This window comes from Colobus angolensis, unplaced genomic scaffold, assembly GCF_000951035.1.
Source record: "Colobus angolensis palliatus isolate OR3802 unplaced genomic scaffold, Cang.pa_1.0 Scaffold63, whole genome shotgun sequence".
Classification (NCBI taxonomy): domain Eukaryota; kingdom Metazoa; phylum Chordata; class Mammalia; order Primates; family Cercopithecidae; genus Colobus; species Colobus angolensis.
Genome location: NW_012119932.1, coordinates 3,344,844 through 3,366,799, shown reverse-complemented (window position 1 = coordinate 3,366,799; position 21,956 = coordinate 3,344,844). Strand labels below are relative to the sequence as shown.

Genomic DNA, 21,956 nt, shown 5'->3' with positions numbered 1-21,956 from the left:
CAAAAGTTAGCTGGGCATAGTGGCATGTGCCTGTAGTCTCAGCTGCATGGGAGGACGGCCTGAATCCACAAGACAGATGTTTCAGTGAGCTGAGATCACACTACTGCACTCCAACCTGGGTGACAGAGCCAGACTCTTTTTTTTTTATTACTAAAAAATAAATAAAAATAAAAAAATAAAGACTGTGGTCCACTAGAGGTAACCATAGCAACAACCAATCTCAACTCAACTTTGGTTACATTGGCCCAACCTGTCACAGTAGTCATACACATCCCCCCTCAACACATATATGTATATACACATATGTGTATGGGTGTGTGTATCCATGGTCTCATAAGAGACAGGTTATTTCCATATGTGAATACAATTTATTTCAATCTCTACTATTCTACACATGATGTCCAGCATTCAATCAGAAATATGAGGCAGCTTGCTGGAACAGGCTGGATGGTGCCAGCCATGTTAGGAGGTTGCACCATGTGGCCTCTGGCATCCCCACTGCTAACCACGGGCGAGCTCTCGGTGCACAGGTGGCCTGGCATGCTGCTCCAACTGTAGCTGTGTCAGCGTGTGATGACCATACCAATTTGGCTACTGGAATCCCTAGTAGTAAAGTAAAATCTCAAGGCTCTCCAGCACACACAATGGCTACATTGACCTCCTAAGGTTTAAAAAAGGCCTTCCTAAGATGCCTTAGAAGGCCATTGCAGTTGCCACTGTGCTGTTTTTGATTGGCACCTTTCTATTATCAAAGGCTCCCTCCTGCTGTCAGGCTACATCAGCAAAGTGGGGACAGACTAGGTTGTTCCAGTTCTGATCACTGGCAATTTGGTGTCCCTGCCGAATGCATCCAAAAGCTACCAGGATTACTCCTACCATGACCTTCCAGACTTTGATGACTAGCACCCACCTCAGCCCTGAGGAGTCACAGTGGAACTGCACCTGGCTTTAAGATTCTGAGCAGAAACTATGTCTAAGGGTTAAAGAATTCTGTAGTTTGCAGATGTTTAATAAAACATTGGCCAGATTTTATGGGTCTATTCCAAATATGTTATCTGGGCTTACAACCAGCTCATTAGGACATGGTCTATTTTTCATCTCCTGACCCTGACAAAAAGCTCCCGACACGGTTTTCCCCCAGGAATATGGAACATGGAGGAACAGCAATGTTCATTGTCTGGAAAAATGGGAAGTTATCCTGTAATGGAATGTGTTGCCTTCACCATCCTATTTAGAGTTCAACTTTTCTTTTAAATAGCCTTCATTGTCAATTTTTTTCTTGTAGCAAATGAAAGAATACAGTACGTCTTTTTAAAATTACTAAGTAATTTATTTTTAGAATACCTAAGTATCTTATCTCCTACACTTATTTCTACCTTCATGTTCTAGTGGAAAACGATGGTAAAATCAAATGTCAGTGAGAGTACATCTGTTATATTTTTTACTTGCTTTCTTATTGACAGCATCTGGGAATATTTCAAACCACAGAGCAAGTTTTCAAAATATAAACACTTTCTCTGTTTACCAATCTTTAGTGAGCTCTGATTTGGTTCACCAATAGACTGGGCAGCATACAATTTGGGTTATTCTGTCCTTTGTATATCAAGCTGTTCTGTATATCATGCTTTTAAGGATTGTACTTTTGGCTGTTTCCTAATGAAAAATGCAGATAAGTGGTTCTTATATAGAGTTTATAACCCTAGCACTAGCACCTAGTATTATGATGGCATTCTGCTAAAGATTGCAAGACTCAGCCTGGATCCCTAGAAGACTAGATTGAGTCAGGTTGATTCTGTTTTCTAGCTTGCAAAAACTGACTTATATTCAAAGGAAATTAAAATGTCAAAACAAAACCAAACAAAAGACAGACAAAAAGGCAAGGAAAAAAATCTATTGTTGGGAGACAAAGCAATAAACAGAACCAGACTCAAAGATGACCCATATCTTGGAATAAGGACCCATATCTTGGATAAGGACTTTGAAAGAACTACAATCAAAATGTTAAAGAACCTAGGAGAAAAGGTGAACACCATTCATGATGAGCAATAGATAGGGAATTTCATCAGAGAGGTGGAAAATGTAAAAAGAATCAAATGGAAATACTAGAAATAAACCAGGCAACAATCAAGATGAAGAATTTGTTGGATGGGCTCATCAGTAGATTCAATGTAATTGAAAAATTAATCAGTGAATTTGAAGGTAGGTAAAAAAGACAACTCTCCAAACTGAAACAAAGAAAAAAAGTAGTTCAAAATTTAATGAGCTGATCATGTAAGAGTTGTGGAACAACATCAAACAGTCTAGCACAGACATATTTGAAGGCAAAGACATAATTGTAGGTAATGGTTAGGAGCTAATAAAAGATATCAAACTACAGGCCGGGTGCGGTGGCTCAAGCCTGTAATCCCAGCACTTTGGGAGGCCGAGACGGGCGGATCACGAGGTCAGGAGATCGAGACCATCCTGGCTAACACCGTGAAACCCCGTCTCTAGTAAAAAATACAAAAAACTAGCCGGGTGAGGTGGCGGGCACCTATAGTCCCAGCTACTCGGGAGGCTGAGGCGGGAGAATGGCGTGAACCCGGGAGGCAGCGGAGCTTGCAGGGAGCTGAGATCTGGCCACTGCACTCCAGCCCAGGCGACAGAGCGAGACTCCATCTCAAAAAAAAAAAAAATAAAAGATATCAAACTACAAATTCGAGAAGTTCAGGATAAATAGAAATAAAGAGATGAAGGAGAAGGGACAAGAAATGATAGAAATGAAATGAAAAAGAAATGAAACCAACGATACTTTATTATCCAGCTGTTGAAAAGCAAAGAGAAAGAGAAACTCTTGAAGTCAATCCAAAATAAAAGACATTAGAAAGAGAGAAACGAAGTTAAAACTTACAGCATACTCTTGTCAGGAACTGTGCAAGCCAAAAGAGGGTGTAGTCATATCTTCAAAGTATCAAAAGAATAAAACTGTCAACCCAGACTCAGAAAATATTTCAGAAAAATATCTATCAAAAATAAAGGCAAAAAAGGTCTTTTTCCAGACACAAACAAAAACTAAGAGAATTCATTGCCAGCAGACCAAAAGGAAGAAGTTGTATGACATCAGACAGAAACCTAGATCTACACAAAGAAATGAAAGCTCTAGAAATGGCATAAATAAAAGTGTCAAATGCAAATCTTGCTGTGACAAATATATCAACTTTTGTCACATGGAAATATTTATATTAAACTTTAATTTTTGAAGCATATAACATGTTAGGAACTCTAAAGAACTGTACCTTTGATAGGAATATTGGAGATTATCCAAAGGCATTTAGAGCAAGATTCATGGACCGATATGAGTTTTAAGTGGCTTTCCTGGGAGCTTATAAGAAACGCTCTCTTTACCGCTGAAGACTAAGCTATTTGGTGGGAAATTTCCCACCAGAGGTTCCTGTGGATTGCAGTGGCTTCTTATTGACCTCTTATCAATCAGCTGCTTGGATGCTTCGGTCTGAAATCTTTTTTATGTTACTTTCCTGATTTTTGCTTTCCTAACTTTTCCAGTGGTTGCATAAAAATCTAAACCTTCATATTGAAATCTTTCCAATTGTAACACAAAAAGACCTTTCAAATATTCTTATACTTCATTTAATGTAAACCAGACAGAAATTTTATAAATTGTATTTGAATTCGACTTGCAAATTCTCCACAAGGGAGACAGATCACCAGAATCACACTCGTTGTTTAGGCCTGTGACCATCATTTCTGGTGGAATGAATTCAAATAAATGTTCACTGTATATTTTCAGCCACGGGATTAACTGGACTCCATAGTGCTTCATGGTATTAGGTGTAGATAACTTCTTTTTCTTTTACAGATTTGGAAGGGAAAATGCCATGAAAATTTGGGAAGTCCAGTTAATACAAGGGCTGAGATACAGTATCTCAATACCTGCACACACACACACACATACACACACACACACAACAAAGAAATGATTCCCACATTGAGATTGCTAGAGGAGATCCTCAAACTGTTTCTAAGACATATTTTTTTGTTTTGAAACAGGATCTAGTTATGTTGTCTGGGCTGGAATGCAGTGGTGGGATCATAACTCACTGCAGCCTTGAACTCCTGGGCTCAAACAATCCTCTCACCTCAGCCTCCTGAGTAGCTAGGACCACAGACACGCACTGACACACTTGGCTAACTTAAAAAATATTTGTAGAGGTGGGGTCTCACTATGTTGCCCAGTCTGGTCTCAAACTCCTGGCCTCAAGTGATCCTCCCACCTCAGCCTCTCAAAGTGTTGGAATTACAGGTGTGCCCAGCCACCCCTGGACTGTTTTAAAGATTTTTTAAAGCCTAAAATAAAAGTGTACCATTATTCCCTAATTAAGCTGCATAAGCTAACACAACTTAAGAACTCTGGATTTGGCGAGCAATATATCAATTTGGTGAGATGTCACTGGTTATCTAACATTGTTCAGACATGCAAATGGTAAGAAATAGTAGTAGATGAATCAATAAGAGAAAACAAAGAATTTTAATAGGATCAATTTTCATGATGAACAAGCAGAGATTCCATTGAGGAAAAGAAAGTTAAGAGAGTGTTAAATGAAAAAAGGTTTAAGAACAGTCCTTCATGAAAATTAGCTCCTAAAGAAAACAAAATTGATGTGTTATAACACACATAGACTTATTCCCAGGGTTTGAGGAGGAAGTTGGGATCTGGAGAGACTGGGGTTGGAGAAACTGACAAGTTTGGCAAGGCTAAATCCAAAGACAGTGGTCAACAGTCCACTGCCAGCGTCTAGAGGGGTACAGCCACCTCTGGCTTGACTCTGGTGAGCAGCGATTTAATACACCAGGCAGCAGCACTGGCAGATGTGACGATGGCAGTCAGGATGAATGACAGCATGTCAGATGCTCAGCCTTCCGGGGGAAAGACCCACGTCTGGGTAGTGTCAAGAATCTGGCCAAATGACCTGGGGTTCAGGACTGGCCTCGACTCCCACTGGGAACTGGAGAGAAATTCACAGCTGAAGCCCCAGCAAATGGAATCAAGCAACACCATATGAGGGGCGGGGGTGGGGAAGAGGGTCACCTTGCTGTCTGTGGGCTCCTGAATGTCAGGGATGACATTTCTGCTACCACCAAGTCGCTATCATCTGTGGTCAAGACCTCACATCTGTCCCAATGGCTGACAGTGTGTAGGGAAGAATAAGTACATTATTCAAACCTTGAATTTATCTATTCCTGATTTCACAGCAAAATCTTCAGCCCTCAATTTAAGTTACGCTCAAACCTAGTGAATGCCACAAATAAAATGTTATAATTGTTTCCCAACAAAATCAATAAAAGCACAAGCATAAACCCCCTTTTCAGTTGGTTTTTGACATCTTTTCATGTATCCCACAAACATTAAACACTATTTTCACTAGAATATTTTCTGTTCCAAATATACTGAAAGTATTTATTTAATTTATTATCAAACTACCCAGCATAAAATAAGGCAGAAGATAAAAGCCACCTTTCAGCTGGATTTTAAATATATTACTCACATTTTCAATTATGCTCTCTGAGAACAGAATCTAAAGATGAATTCATTTTAGTGATAAATGAAAAATGTGATTTTCAATGATTTTGACATTTTATTGCTACATTTTAGGGTTATCCATATTATAAAACAAAGATCAAGTATGATAAGGAAAATTCTTTTGTGTCATCATAATCCATCAAAATACAGTAAATATCCTTTGACAACCTCTGAAGACCATGCACATGTACAGGACTGTCCTATCTCTGTATTACTGCATTGTTTAGCGCTGCCGGATAAACAACGGGTAAAGTGCTGGTTTTCCCACACTGCTCTGCAGCTCCCTTAACTGCCTGCTGTATCAAGCCAAGCCAAGGGAAAAAAAGAATGGAATAATGAAACAATAAGCAGATTATAACGTTTTCTTCTCTAATAGAGCTTATCTTAAATGTGCAATTTAAGCAAATAAGAGTTGTATCTAGGAGAAAAATAGTAAATTTCAGAAGAAAAGATCTTCTCTTCAACCGGCTAGCCTATAATATTATATACCTGTAGTAATAATTCTATATCCCATAATAACAATTTTTAAAAAATCACTAGCTTGCAAGGTGACTATGGTCATAACTGCAAAATGGTTGCAATACTTTTTTACCTAACACTTCTTGAACGTTAAAGAAAAAAAAAGTTCTAGAGTTTTTATTGAAGTCTTTTATCTGTACAAATTGCTTTGTATTGAGAGAAGTCTAAGAAAGGGAACATGACTGACTTTCTCCCATGTCCCATTTCCCACACAGAAGGGCCCCGATTCTCTCTGCAGATCAAAGCATGCACCATATGTTCATCAGTACAGACCAGGTTACCCCATGGAAGCTCAGAAGTCCTCCATGGAAGCATGTATTGGGTGCAACCCTAATTAACTAATTACTCAAGGTGGGGAGAGGAAAATCTGAGAATCCATTTTAACCTTGATATGTGAAACTTGAGTATTTGAAATGTTTTGCACATATCAAAAAACAAACTTTACATAAAAGCACTGTACAAATACAAATTTTATGTTGTGAAATCGTTCATTAATAAATATCAGACGACTAATGTTCATATCGTATTTTTCAGACTGGCTAAACACTCAGTTTATCACTGTGTGCTTCGCTGTGGGTAGCACGTGTGCTGTTCCCACCGAATGACACAGATTTCAAAAAATAAGTATGATTAATTAGATACGTTAAATGACTGATGTACAAAGTTCCTGTAACAAGCCCTCCATGTGGTCACTTACACGTGGTAAATATTATAAAACCCTTTAAAGACAATTTTTAAGAGGTTCAGCTACCTCCATGGAGTTAAATATTTAAAAGAGAGGAGCAGGAAAATTATAGCTAGACTGTGTATATATACGGTAAAGAAAAAACCACAGTGGAAGGGGATAGAAGGGAGCGCTTAGAACAATAGGATTATTATTGTTAACAAAGTGTAAGTGACAGTAATAACAATGAACTAGAAAAACATACTTCATTTTACAATTGAGCCAATTCATATAAATACGGAACCCCAGTTTAAGTAATTTCTCCCCTCCCCCTACCGTCCAATTTTCACTTATTGTTACATATTAACTTCAGAGACTCCTTCAGCTGACAAAATGTTCTGGTAAGCTTTGGAGATACCCAGGCCACAATCATTACAGTCACAGGGAAAGATTGTTACACAAAGAGAAAAGTCTATTGAAATGACACCTTCTCAGAGATTTGTCAGTCTTTGTCCTTTATTTTGCATTTTTGGTGGGGGACAACGTGGAACATCTCTGCCTCTTGTGGCTATGACTTTGGAAGCTCAGCTTCTATCTGTAAACTGGGGACACTGGAGCTTCCAAACTGGAATTCTAGGATTTAGTTCCAGCCTTCGGGTTGCTGTAGGGACCAGGCACCTTCTGTTGCAGCTGCCCACTGCTGCTGTGACCCCAGGACAAGAGGCTCAGCTGCTCTGCCCCAGTGGCTGACTGGGCTCTGCAGTCCTCCTAGCCATCATCTCAGAGCCTCAGACCACAGACCTCTGACACCTGACCGATTTCATGGCAGCTGACCCAGTCTTGGGCCCCTCCCCCAGCGTGGCCGGTCTCCCCAACCAGGTCAGCACGCAGCATTGCACAGCGGGCCAGTTCTTTTTTTCTGTGTGGTCCAAAAAAATACTTCCCAAAATCTGGGTTATAAAAATCTTACTTCTAGAACCTAATCACTGGTCATTTCTATGCAAAATTTATCCTCTTCCAGTGTCAGTTTTTTCCCTTGGGAAATTACACTGATTTCCAATTGTCTACACGTCCTAACCCTCTGCAAAGTGGAAATGCTCACATAGGAGAATCCTTTTTCTCTTCCCAGTAGTGTGATTTCCACTAGCGCAACAAGCCTGGCCTTGCTCTACCTGCTCCCTCCTGCTCTGTAGATATGAGGAGTGGTCCATCTCCTGGTGAGTGGGCACAAGGGGTCGGCACCTTGCCTTCCCCCTTTTTGGAGCAAGGATGCACACAGCGTGCACAATTCTGCTCCACTCCTCCATGCTCTAAGTGAGAGAAATGCAAATTCTGCCCGGTGTAGGGGAAGAATGAAGAACGAGGGAACATGTAGGAACAGGACAAAGAGTTTGAGAGAGCAAAATATGCAGTGGAGAGACTCTATGTGAAGTGCTTGGCATCGGCCATATGTGTCACCAATTGGGTTCTATGCCTTCTAAGAGGAGCCTTGACTACTTACACAATTCACAGTGTCCACAGATCAACTAAGAGTTGTAGAAATACAACTATCCTTATAGCTAAGAGCAGAAGGCTATAGAGACACAGGGTCATGATGATGGGAGGTGTTGTATAATGTAGTGAGGAGTGCCTCATAAATATACACACAATTAGCCTACAGTGAGCTAAGTGTCCCAGAGCTACTTCTTAGCACCTCCTTTTTATGTAGACCAAGGGTGCCACCCCAGCTCCTGCAAAAACAGTTGTGATGATCTGGGGAAAGGTAGAAAAGGAGAGCAGCAGCATAGAGTTCATGCATGCACGTCGCTGACCGCATGACTTCCTCCAGAGGAATCCTGCATGAGCAAATGGACTGGATACCTGTGTGTCCTTCCGGGAATCTTCAGTGAGCTTCTGATGGACACTGGGCAGTCATGAGTTTGAGACTGTATATCCTAGAAAGTGCTTGGGATATAGCTTCTCTATTTTGGTAATTAAATAGAGACCCACTGGGGCTTAGTGACTCAACTGCCTGGCTGGGGATACTGATGACTTCATCTTGGGAAAGTGAAGGAGGCTCACCCTGACATGTTGGTTTAGAAATAGGCAGCTGGAGCCCCCCACTCAGGGGTGAGAACGAGGTGTGCTTAGACTGCAGGCCTCATGGATAGGGCTAAAGAGACAGGAGCCCCTGTGCAGAGGAAGGTGGACAGGGTATGGTCATGGAAGCAGTTCTTACCACAGATTGCTCTTCCTTTAAAGCCTTCTTTGGAGTTTTAGCTTTCTTGGCCCCAGCAGATGATACACTCATGGAAGCAGAATGTGGCCTCGAAGCTGTGGTGCTGGGTGGAGACTTGGACCATGGGGACAAAGAGGCTTCTCTCCCCTTGGCTGATTTTGCAGCCTACCACACAAAAGTAAACAACTTTGTTATTCTCATTTTGTTTCTTGGATTTGTGTCCCTCTCTTTCACACTCTACCCCTCCCCTGAGCTGCAATTGCAGAGCTGAGGTTTTCAGTCCTAGAGCACATGGATTTGTTCTTGCTCCCAGGCCCACAATCTCCCCTGGCAGGATTTGATTGGTAGGCTGAGCTTATTTCTCCACTCTCCCCCTTTAATCCTCATGTCCTAAGAAGAACACACCAACAAATCAATGCTCTTTGGAATTCCCTGGAATGGTGAGATCTATGTGGAGAGGGGCGGGTGGCAGCTCGAGGCCTGTATCTAGGTAGGAAGAAGGTAGGGAAATAGTAGGAAGGATGAGGATATCAGGATGCACTCCTCCTGATGCCCCACTAGCTGGTTTTTTGGCTTTCGATTTCACTCTTTGCTCCCTGTTCTCAACAATCAGCTCCTGATTTCCCATTCACACTTCTTACACCACTTTATTTATTTATTTATTTTTAAAGAGATAGTCTCACTATATTGCGCAGGCTGGTCTTGAACTCCTGGACTCAAGCAATCCTCCTGCCTCGACCTCCCAAAGTACTAGGATTATAGGCGTGAGCCACTGCTCCTGGCCTTGCTCTCACCTTCAAGAACTTTCTTTTTCAAACTCAGACATGGGAAAGTGAAAAACCTCAGTATGCTACATAGATTTGTCAATTCAGATGCCAAAATCAGGGAAGCACAAAATAAAAGAGAAAGAGGAGAAAAAACTTAAATACAAACCTTGACACTTAAGCTGCCATACTTTTTTCTCATTTCCTTGTTCTCTTTCTGTTTATTAATCTGTAAAATTGAAGACCCATATCATTGGTTATTATCTATAAAGATTAAAAAAGACAATTTTCTATAAAACTTCTATAAGCAATGAAAGAGTAACATTTTAAACCATTTGTCTGCCAAAACTATTATGGGATATAAGTTATAATATCAAAGAGAAAACGAACTTGTATCCAGAAAAAGAACTTTTATTAAAAAAGTAAACAGGAATATATAACATTGCAAATATCTAAAGTCATTAACATTTATTCATTGCATTAAGTACAACAGAGATCAAAGGAAAACATGCATTATGTGTTCAGCACCTTCAACTGAAATATCCAGATTCTCACATTGGGACTGACTAGGCCGACAATTTGACCTACAGAGAATGAAGAAAAGCAGGTGGGGTGATGGGTCCACCCAGGAGTGGCACAGAGCCAAAGGAACCCCTGTCCCCAGCCAAGGGAAGTGGTGAGTGATTGTGTGACCTCCCCTGGGAAACCATGCTTCTCCCATAGATCTTTGCAACCTGTGGATCAGGAGATCCCCTCATGAGCCCATACCACCAGGGCCCTGGGTCTGATACACAGAGGTGTGTGGAGCCTTGGCAGAGTAGCTGCTCAGGCATACAAGGAGACCCAGCAGTTTTACATACTCTGGTCCTAGGAATGCCAGTAAGGTGGCAGATCTGTCTGTACCTTCCCCTGGGAAGGGGACTGAATCCAGGGAGTCAAGCAGCTTTGTTCTGCAGGACCTACTTCCGTGGTGCCTCACAGGTTAAGCCCCACTGACTTGGAATTCCAGCCAGCCAGCAGCAACAGGTTGGAGACGGCCTGAGATGGACCAAATTCCCAGGGGGAGAGGCGGTCGCCATCTCTGTGGTTTGGTTGACTCAGCTGTTCTAGCCTGCCAGTTCTAGGGAGTCCAGGTGGTTCAGATGAGGTGGAGTCTCCCACAATGCAGCACAGCTGCTGTGCAGAAATCGTGGCCAGACTGCTTAAGTGGAACCCTGATCCAGCTCTCCTTACTGGGTGGGGCCTCCCTGCAGGAATTTCAGCAACTCTAGCCAGGGTTATATGTACAGAACTCTGATCTCTCCCTGGGACAGAGCCCCAATTAAAAGACACAAAATGGCAAGCTGGATAAAGAGTCAAGACCCATCAGTATGCTTTCTTCAACAGACCCATCTCACATTCAAAGAAATACATATGCTCATAATAAAGGGATGGGGGAAAAATTTACCAAGAAAAAGGAAAACAGAAAAAAGCAGGGGTCACAATCCTAGTTTCTGACAAAACAGACTTTAAACCAATGAAGATCAAAAAAGACAAAGAAGGGCACTACACAATGGTAAAAGGTTCAATTCAACAAGAAGAGCTAACTATCCTGAATATATATGCACCCAATACTGGAGCACCCAGATTCATAAAGCATGTTCTTAAGAGTCCTACAAAGAGACTTAGACTCCCCTCTATCTATTAATGGATACCAGAAGTCTTTACAGTTTTTTGCTCTTACAAACGAAGCTGCTATAAACATTTGTGACCCAAGACTTTGTGTGAACATGTGCTTTTATTTATCTTGGGTAAATACCAAGGAGTGCGATGGCCAGATCATCTGTTAAGTATAGAATTTTAGAAATTTCTTTTAGCTGTCAAAACATTTTTCTAAATGTGTATTTTACATTTCCACTAGCAGAGAATGAGAGTTCTAGTTGCTCCACATCCTTGACAACACTTTATATGGTCGACCTTTTAATTTTAGCCAGGCTAGTGAGTATATAGTGATATTTCATTGAGATTTTAATTTGTATCTCCCTAAAGACTAATGATGTTGGGCATCTTTTTATGTCATCATTTGCCTCTATATATCTTTTTAAATGAAGTGCCTGTTCAAATAGTTTGGCCATTTAAAACATTCGGTTGTTTTTATATTATTACATTGTAAGTTATTTGCATAGTCTAGATGCAAATCCTTTGTTAAAGATATTTTGCAAATATTTTCTCCCACTCTGTGGTTTGTTTTTTCATTAAAAGAAAAACATTTTGCGGTGAAACCCCGTCTCTACTAAAAAATACAAAAAACTAGCCGGGCGACGTGGCGGACGCCTGTAGTCCCAGCTACTCGGGAGGCTGAGGCAGGAGAATGGCATAAACCCGGGAGGCGGAGCTTGCAGTGAGCCGAGATAGCGCCACTGCACTCCAGCCTGGGCGGCAGAGCGAGACTCCGTCTCAAAAAAAAAAAAAAAAAAAAAGAAAAACATTTTGAACAGTAAACTTCTTGCTGTTGTTGTCTGACACAACGTCTTGCTCTATCACCCAGGCTGAAGTGTAGTGGTGTGACCAGGGCTCACTGAAGACTTGACCTCCCTGGGTTCATGTGATCCTCCCACCTCAGCCTCTGAAGTATCTGGGACTACAGGTGCATGCCAGTATGACTGCTTAATTTTTCTATTTTTTTATAAAGATGAAGTTTCACCATGTTGCCCAGGCTGGTCTTCAACTCCTAGGCTCAAGCAATCTGCCAGCCTCAGCCTCCTAAAGTGTTGATATTACAGGTGCGAGCCACCATGCCTGGCTAAACTTTTTAAATTTTTGATAAACTGTAATTTGTTATTTAAGAAATCTTTGCCAAATCTGAGATCACTAAGATTCTCTCTTATATCTTTATCTAGAAGTTTTGTAGTCTCAGCTATTACAATTCTGATCCATTTCAAGTTAACTTTAATATGAGGTGTCAGGTAAGGGTTGAGGTTCATTTTTTGCTTATTGCTGTCCAATTGTTCCAGTACTGGTTGTTGAAAAGATTATCCTTACTACTTGAATTGCCTTTGCATCTTGGTCAGAAATCAATTCATTATATATGATCCGTAGGGTCTACTACTGGATTCTCTAGTCTATTTCAGCAATCTATGTTTCTCCTTATGCCAAGACCACTTTACCTCGACTACTATAGTTTTACAGCAAGTTTAAACCAGGTGTGTGCATCTTTCAACTTTGTTCTTTTTCAAAATTGTTTTAGCTATCTCAGGTCTTATGGATGTCTATATAAATTTTAGGATAGGCTTGTTGATTTCAACAACAACAACAACAACAACAAAAACCCTGCTGGGATTTTGATTAGGATTGTGTTGAATCCATAAATCAATCTGGAGAGAATTGACAGCTTGATAATATACATCTCTTGAATCATGAACAATGGAAATATTTCTGCATCTATTTAAGTTTTTATTTCAGTATTTTATATTAACTGTACATGTTTTGTACATATTTTGTCATGTTTATCCATAAGCACTTCATATTGTTTGATGCTATCATAACTGGTGTTTTTCAAAATTTCAATTTTTGATTGTTCATTGTTTATATATAGAAGGACAAGATTTTTGTATCTTGATCTTTGCAACCTTTCTGCATTCACTTATTAATTCTAGTAGCTTTTTTTTGTAGATTTGTTAGGATTTCCTATAGAGATGATCATGTCATCTGGGAATTTAAAAAGTTCTACCTCTTCCTTCCCTATCTGGATGTTATTATTTCTGTGTGTGTGTGTTATTGCACTGGTTAGGACCTAAAACACGATGTTGAAGGGAAGTAATAAGAGCAGGAATTCTTGTCATATTTCTGACTTTAGAGTCAAAATCTTCATCCTTTCACTATCAACCATAATAGTGTGTTTTGTAGATATCTTTTATCAGCTTGAGAGGTTCTCTTCTATTCCCAGTTTGCTGAGAGTATTTTTTATCATGAATGGAAATTGGAGTCCCTCAAATGTTTTTTCTTCATCTACCTGCCTTTTGACTTCATTATTTTATATCCTTCCCATGAACAAAATATATTTATCTTCACTCAAGGCCTTAAAAAATCTCATTGTACTATAGCATCAGCTTGAAGTCTGGAATCTCATTATCTAAATCAGATCCAGGTGCAGATGAGGCTCCTTGAGTACAATCTCTTTTGATCTGAAGATCCAGAAGCTAAAGAGACAAATTATCTGTCCCCACACAGCCAATGTTCCATGGTGGGACGTAGGATAAGCACTAGAGATCCCACTCCATTCAAGGGAAGAAGGAGGCATAGAGCAATAGCTGGTCCATAGTAATTTTGAAATCCAACTAGGCATATATTGCCAGTTTCTTGACTAGGACCAAATCCTGCTCCACTTTTGGAGGAAAACTACTATACACAGTAAATATTGTTGGAAAACTCGAACTTCTGAAGTTCATGTAGTTGTTTTTACTCTGTATTGTTTCTCACAGGCATCAGGGGAACCAGCCTCCAATATTTCAACATACATTGTTTCTATTTTCCCCAAGTGTTGGCCGATCTGAGAAATAAAGAGAAAAAGTACAAAGAGAGAAATTTTACAGCTGGGCCTCCAGGGTGTCATCACATAATAGTAGGACTGTGATGGTGACCCCAAGCTGCAAAATCAGCAAGTTTTTACTAGGGATTTCAAAAGGAGAGGGGGTGTATGAATAGGGAGTGGGTCACGGAGATCACATGCTTCAAAGGGCAATACAAGATCACAAGGCAAAGGGCAGAGCAAGATCACAAGGCAAGGACGAAATTAGAATTACTGATGAGGGTCTGTGTCCTGCTGGGCATGCATTGTCTTGATAAACATCTTAACAGGAAACAGGGTTTGAGAGCAGACAACTGGTCTGACTAGAATTTACTTACCAGGCTGGAATTTTCCAATCCTAGTAAGCCTGAGGGCACTGCGGGAGACCAGGGCGTATTTCATCCCTTATCTCAGCCGCATAAGACAGACACTCCCAGAGCAGCCGTCTATAGACCTACCCCTGGGAATGTATTCCTTTCCCAGGGTATTAATTGTTAATATTCCTTACTGGGAAAATAATTCAGCAACATTTCTTCTACTCACACGTCCATTCATAGGCTCCCTGCAAGAAGAAAAATACGGCTCTATTCTGCCCGATCCTGCAGGCAGTCAGACCTTGTGGTTATCTTTCCTTGTTCCCTGAAAATCGCTGTTATTCTGTTCTTTTTCAGGGTGCACCGATTTCATACTGTTCAAACACATGTTTTACAAACAATTTGTACAGTTAATGCAATCATCACAGGGTCCTGAGGTGACATACATCCTCAGCTTATGAAGATGATGATTAAGAGATTAAAGACAGGCATAGGAAATTATAAAAGTATTAATTTTGGGAACTAATGAATGTCAATGAAATGTTCACAATTTATGTTCAAAGACTGCAGTAAACACAGGCATAAGAAATTATAAAAGTATTAATTTTTGGAACTAGTAAATGTCCATAAAATCTTCACAATTTATGTTCTTCTGCCGTGGCTTCAGCCGGTCCCTCTGTTCGGGGTCCCTGGCTTCCCGCAACACACAGGTGGTTTATTTCCTTGTGTGCTTCCTTATCTTTGACTATGTGATATTAACTGCTCCTATAATTGTAGGGTACAGAATTCTGGGAATTCTCTGAGGCTTAGGATTAAAGTATTCTTTATAGAGAGTATTTCCATTTGCTTCTTTCAGGGGTACTTTCTATTCACTTAAAACCAAACTGATGCCAGGTGCAGTGGCACACAGTCCCAGCTACTTGGGAGGCTGAGGTGGGAGGAATGCTTGAGCACAGGAGTTTGAGATCAGTTTATGCAAGATATCAAGATCCTGTCTCTTAAAAACAAACAAACTAACTAAACTGAAGGTTTGAGGTTCTGTGAATACAAACTTGAGTTGCAAATCCCCTGTAAGTCCTCCCTCTCAAAACCCTTCAGGAAGAGATTGTCCCCCTTGTGTTGCTCCGTACAGAGGCAACTCTCCCCTGCAGGCCTCTGGGTATTAGGTAGGTGTCAGGTTTACATTTGGTCATGTTCATCCGGCAGGAATGACCTTTGGTTTGCAGCCTAATGCAAGAGATCACTGCTGATTACCCCTACACACACACACACACACACACACACAGGCACTCTAGCATGCCCTGCACTGTGACTTCTGTTTAGTGCAGATAAGTAAATCCCTCAGGACAATCAGCTTGGAAACCTCAACTGACCCCTCTGTGTTTCCCTTGATGTTTGACTTCTGACCAGGTAAGCCCCATGTCCCTGGTCATTTTTTTATGCTTTTACAAAGATGTTTGTAATGCTGTATCTAGAATTTTTTGAGGTTTTAAAAAATTTGGGCGGGAGTCACTTTGAATTCCAGCCCACTTGATAAGTTTTCCCTGTAATCAATATCAATATGGTTAATTTTTAAAAGTTTGAGCCTTTTTTCCCACAGAGTTTCCATTCTGCCTCAGAATTCTCTCTCAATACACTGGAGTTGATACATGAACTTAGGTTTATTTGGAATCCCTGAACTAATAGAAGAAGCTTCCAGGTTTCTTTCTATTAGGGTGATTAACTATCCTGGTATTTTTTAGGACTGAGGGGGTTTCTCAGGATGTAGGGCTGTCAGTGCTAAGAATGAACAAACTAGGATGAGCTGGTCACCCTATCAGTCATGATCAATGCTTTCATCACTGAGTGCAGGTGCGAATAATCCACTCCTCTTTTCTCTGAGGAGGGAAGGAAACTTTACACATTACTAGTGGGAACAGACAAACCCATGACCCAATAACTCCTTCCTCACTCTGTTGCTTGGTCAGTGAAATGGCTCAGGGGGGATAAAGGGAGCCTCTGGAAGACCTGCAGGACTCCTGTTCATACAGAAGGCATTGACGTCAACTCCCCTAGCTCAGCTCTGGGTGCTCCCCTTTTTAGAAAGACAATTCCCTGGCCAGGAAGCTCCCATTGTCATATAGTGTGGTAGATAGCCAACTTCCCTATAAATATACAAAGTGGTGTGTCGGGGGGATCCCTCTCCCACAGCAATTCCTGTGATTCACCTTACCCAAGCTCTCCTCTTGGTGGGCTAATAAAAGACCAAAGGAGTGTGTCCTGTCTGTTAATTTTCTTCTCGTAAGTTTTTAAGCAATAAACTTTATACCTGCACCACACATTTTAGAGGTATGTATACCTGTACCCTCGCATTCCATCTAGGAATACAATAGCACAACACAAGATATTGCCCATGGGGAGCACTTGGCCCAATCACCACATTGCGAGAGATAAATGGCAATTTCCTTATGTGAAAATTTGAACCGCCTCCCTGAGCGCAGGAGTAATGGCTTGTATTTATGTAAATATATTAGTATTAGTAAGTATATTAGAAAGTGTAACATTCTAATAGCGATGTGCCAGGGAAAGGAATCGGTGAATAAATAAATTAAATGAAAACAAAGGAAGAGGATCAGAATCACAAACGGATAAAGACATTTCACTTAACCACACCTGGCTAAGAGTTTTTCCTTATTAAATAAGGCAGCAGACCTCAACATGTGGTCCAAGGACCCCTAAGGTGCCCCAAACCTTAGGGGTTCTGTGAGGCCTAAATTATTCTCATAATAATACTAACAGATTAGTCACTGTTTCTTCATTCTCATGATCTCATGAGTGGACACTGGAGTTTTTCAAAAGCTGTGTGATATTTATCATGGCAGAGAATATAGAAGTATCTATGAGAATTTAAATAATTTCCAGGAAACCAAATACTATAGAAATTTACAGAAATAAGTGACTGGGTATTGTGGCTCAAGCTTGTAATTCCAGCACTGGAGGCTGAGGTGGGTGGATCGCTTGAGCCCAGGAGTTCACAACCAGCCTGGGCAACATGGCAAAACCCTGTCTCTACAAAAAATAGAAAAATTAGCCAGACGTGTTGGTGCGTGGCTGTAATCCCAGCTACTTGGGAGGTTGAGGCAGGAGAATAACCTGAGCCCAGGAAGTCGAGGCTGCAGTGAGCCATGATTGTGCCACTGCACGGCAGTCTGGGTGACAGAGTAAGACCGTCTCAAAAAAAAAAAAAAAATACACACACACGTATACAAAATACACACATATGTAAGACAAAGTCACTTTTGCTAAACATTTTCTGTGTTGGGAAAGATTTTCTTATAAACAATATGCCATTTATGTCAGCATGTGAAGAGTTTAGTGTTGTTATTTTTAAGTCACTTAACAAATAATTTGATTATGTTTTCCTTTCATATATGGTAAATATCAATAGATAAAACCCATCTGTGTTAGTATATTCTCACATTGCTATAAAGAAATATCTGAGACTGGGTAATTTATAAAGACAAGAGGTTTAATTGGCTCACGGTTCTGCAGGCTGTATAGGAAGCATAGGGGCTTCTGCTTCTGGGGAGATCTCAAGAAGCTTTCAATCATGGTGGGAGGTGAAGGGGGAGCAGGTGTCTCACATGGTGGGAACAGGAGCAGCAGAGAGAAGTCGGGAGGTGCTACACACTTTTAAATGACCAGATCTCACCAAAACTCACTCACTATAGTGAAGACAGTATAATGGGGGATGGTGCTAAACCATTCATGAGAAATCTGCCCACATGATACAATCACCTCCCACAAGGCCCCCACTCCAACATTGGAGCTTACATTTCTATATGAGATTTTGATGGGAACACACATCCAAACTATGTCACCATCTAAACCAAATTTTCTTGGGGGACCTCAAAAAACATTTAAGAGTATAAAGAGACCCTGAGACCAAAAAGTTTGAGAACCACTGGAATGGAACCTGGAAATTAATCCTGGAAACCCCACTGCAGGTCCTTTCTATATTGTATAGCTGTGTCATGTATGTATTAACAGTATTATGGGCTTATTAAAGTACATAAAGTTCATGTCATATATAGAGTGGGTTAAGCCATTCTCAACTATTTTTTGTTATCCCTTCCATCATTTACTCATAACAAATATTTATTGGCCATCTACTCTATGGGGGCCACCATGTTAGGTTTTAGGCCACCATGTTAGGTTTTAGGCTCACAGAATGACATAGCAGGTAAGATAACAGGCCATCTCTACAGAATGTGACAAGAGCCACAAGAGGAAAACTGTGTGCCATGCCAGCATGAGGCTGGGCACCTCTTCCAGGCAAGGGAAGTCAGGGTGGGAGAGGTTTCCCAGAGGAGGCAGCATCTGACCTCTGACCTGAAAGATGAGAGGACCTAACCAGGTGCTGACCAAGAGAGGTCAGTTCAGGGAGAAGGAACAGCACAGAAGGAACAGAACTCTGAGGCATCCTTGTCTGAATCTCCTGATTGTAAAGAGAGAAATCTACCTGCGGTGGATGGCTGCAGGAATTCATGGGGCTCATTCTGATTAATCTTGAACAACACACCCTCAGGGGAGCTCTTCCTTTCACAAGGTTTGCCTTCTAGCTCTTTGACTTCCTAAGGGGATTGTGGGTTCGTCACAGTGGCTCATGCCTGTAATCCCAACACTTTAGGAGGCCAAGGCGGGAGGATTGCTTCAGTCCAGGAGTTCAAGACCAGCCTGGGCAATACAGTGAGACCCTGTCTCTATATTTTATAAATGTTATTTTAAAAAGTAGATTGTGAAGGCTATGCAGGACTAATAAATGTCCAAGATTACATGGAGCACATTTGACTGACCAGCGGGTACAGACTCACTGACAGTGAGATAGGGACCACTCGGACAGCAGAACTTGCTCCTCTGCCTTCCATGGCATATAGGGACAGTCACATTGGGTCACGCTTGTGTCATGTTTGTCTTGATGAAGAGTCACTATTCGCAGAGCTTCCATGTAAACGTGGCTTTGCATGGACCACTGAAAGCATCTGTTTCCTAACTGGATGGCCAAACACTGCCACATGACATATAACAGGACTGCACAGGCTTGAGGTATGCCTCAGAGGGAACGCAGGCATCAGGAACCTAGTTGTGGGAGTGAGGGAGACTACAAGGGTAACTTAGTGCTGTGCCCCCAGAATGGGGCTAGGGCAACCTATGTACTTCCTTCCCATCTCCAGTCTGGATTGCGCCAAGAAATAGGGTGCACTGGGATGAAGCAGATAGAAATGAAGTAAGAGAAAGAGTTCAATCATGGTGTTTTTCTGATGAGGGCCCTCTCTTTTGTTAACTTCAAAATAAACGAAAGCCACTTAGCCTAGGAATCATGGAAGGATCCAAAATTATTTCATATGCTTCCTCAAAAGCCAATCTAAGGATACAATCACTCTAGGTCGCATTGCTTACCTAACATATATATTATATATATAATAAATAATAAATATGTGTATAAGTTATATATAATAAATAAATATTTATTTATTTATCTATTTTTTTTAAAGACAGGGTCTTGCTCTGTTGCCTAGGCTGAAAAGCAGTGGTATGATCACAGCTCACTGCAGTGTCAAACTTCTGGGCTCAAGTGATCCTCACACCTCCCACCTAGCCTCCTGAGTAGGAGGACTGCAGGCATGTGCTACTATGCCTAGCTAATCTTTTTTATTTTATATAAAAACGGGGCCTCACTATGTTGCTCAGGTGGGTCTCAAACTCCTGGGCTCAAGCGATCCCCCCATCTCAGCCTCCCAAAGCACTGGGATTACAGGCATGAGCTGCCACACACAGCCAGTTTACATATACTTACCGATTGTGCCTCTTTACTACCAGTTCTTTGGCTTTTTGCACTATACTCTTAACAGGTCAGAAAATAACTTTCACTGGAATATAATAATAGGCAAGCATTTAACAAAACCCTTCTGGCTAGAAAGTATTTAAATTTTTACAAAATGACGGTGGTCAACTCCACCTTCTCCCACTCTCCCTTGTCAGTGCAATCACAAATCCTAGGTCCTGGAAAAACGCAGGATAGCAAGAAGCAAAGGAAGCCCAAATAGCAACAACAAAACCAGGCTGCCTCCAAGTGAATAACAGAATGCCTTGCAGGAGTAGGGAGAAGGCGGCGAAATAGTGACCTCGATGGATCCAAAGCGGGTATGCAAAGGAAACCTCCATCACACGAAGAACCTCAAGCCCACTCCCTCTATTGAAATCATGAGCTCCTAGACTAGTCTAGGCATCCTGAAGGCTCTTTCGCTGTCGTGGAGTTTGTGGTGCAGGCTCTTGCTGCTTGGCAACAAGCTTGGGGCGCAACAAACTTCTAAACTACAAAATAAAATGTGATTGGTTCCCCTGTGAGCAATACAATAGCACCCGTTAAAGGCTTACAGTTAAAATAGAGGCAAAGTAATTCAAAGAGTATGGGATCTGCTCCTAGTATAGGCACAAATTCACTGACTGAGTAGTTTAATTTCTTCTCTATTGCTGCTAACAAACAATATAACATTGGCTTTCCACTCTATAAAAACACTTCCAATTTTAATGACAATATGCACATTTATTTAGTTGTTTGTTTTCCAAAGTAAAGCCTGAACTTTGGAGGAATGACAGAAGAGAGTGGGGCTCGAGGTAGAAGAAATTCACCAAGTAGACTCAAATAATGGAGTCTATTTTTATATGCCAGGTATTTAAAAGTAGCAGCCTCAAAATAACACATTTGTTAACACACGGTTTTTGTGAATCGCCAACCATAAATTTTTTTCGTTGCCTGCATTCCCAAGTTGGTTTCATAGAAGGCTTTATTGTAATCCAGGAGAATTGTTTTGCATTAATTTCTATGACAAGGAACCCAAAACACAGGGTGCTGAGAGTAACAAAACAGAGTTAGGGAAACAGTCATGACTTGGCACAAAGTGTGACAAGCTGTAAAAAAGCGAATGTTTCAATATCTGAAGTGTTGATTTCCTATGAGCAACCTTTTCTCTTCCAAACAGTATCATATTCTTTTCAAGCACATTTAGAACGCAAGTCAAGCTGTGTTTTATTTTTTATTATAATAAACACAGTCAGTTTACTGTAACAAAGACATACTAGTGGTAATCAGCTGAAAGCCAAATACGCCACCATAAGCTGGGCGGGGGGCTGCTGTGGGGGGGCTGGGGGCTGGGTAGTCAACTGATAAAAGACCAGCCGTCTGGAAAGTTCTCTTAAAAGAACATAAAAAGGCAGTGTTTTCTTATGAGACTAACACAGAATGCCAAAATATCTAGCTGGGCTCTTTTTTATTGTCACTTACGGCAATTTGTAACTGAAAATAGCAATTCC

General features: G+C 41.0%; 1 protein-coding gene across 1 annotated transcript in view; it reads right to left on the bottom strand.

The window, feature by feature from the left end:
- The window catches only part of LOC105527554, a 74,647-nt gene extending 55,057 nt beyond the window's left edge, over positions 1-19,590 (bottom strand). The window contains exons 1-2 of the mRNA XM_011963904.1: positions 19,457-19,590; positions 7,563-7,680 (exon numbers count right to left, since the gene is read on the bottom strand). Of these exons, the coding sequence (XP_011819294.1) occupies positions 7,563-7,680; positions 19,457-19,590 (252 nt within the window). The remainder of the gene's footprint in view (positions 1-7,562; positions 7,681-19,456) is intronic.
- Between the last annotated feature and the right edge of the window lie 2,366 nt (positions 19,591-21,956).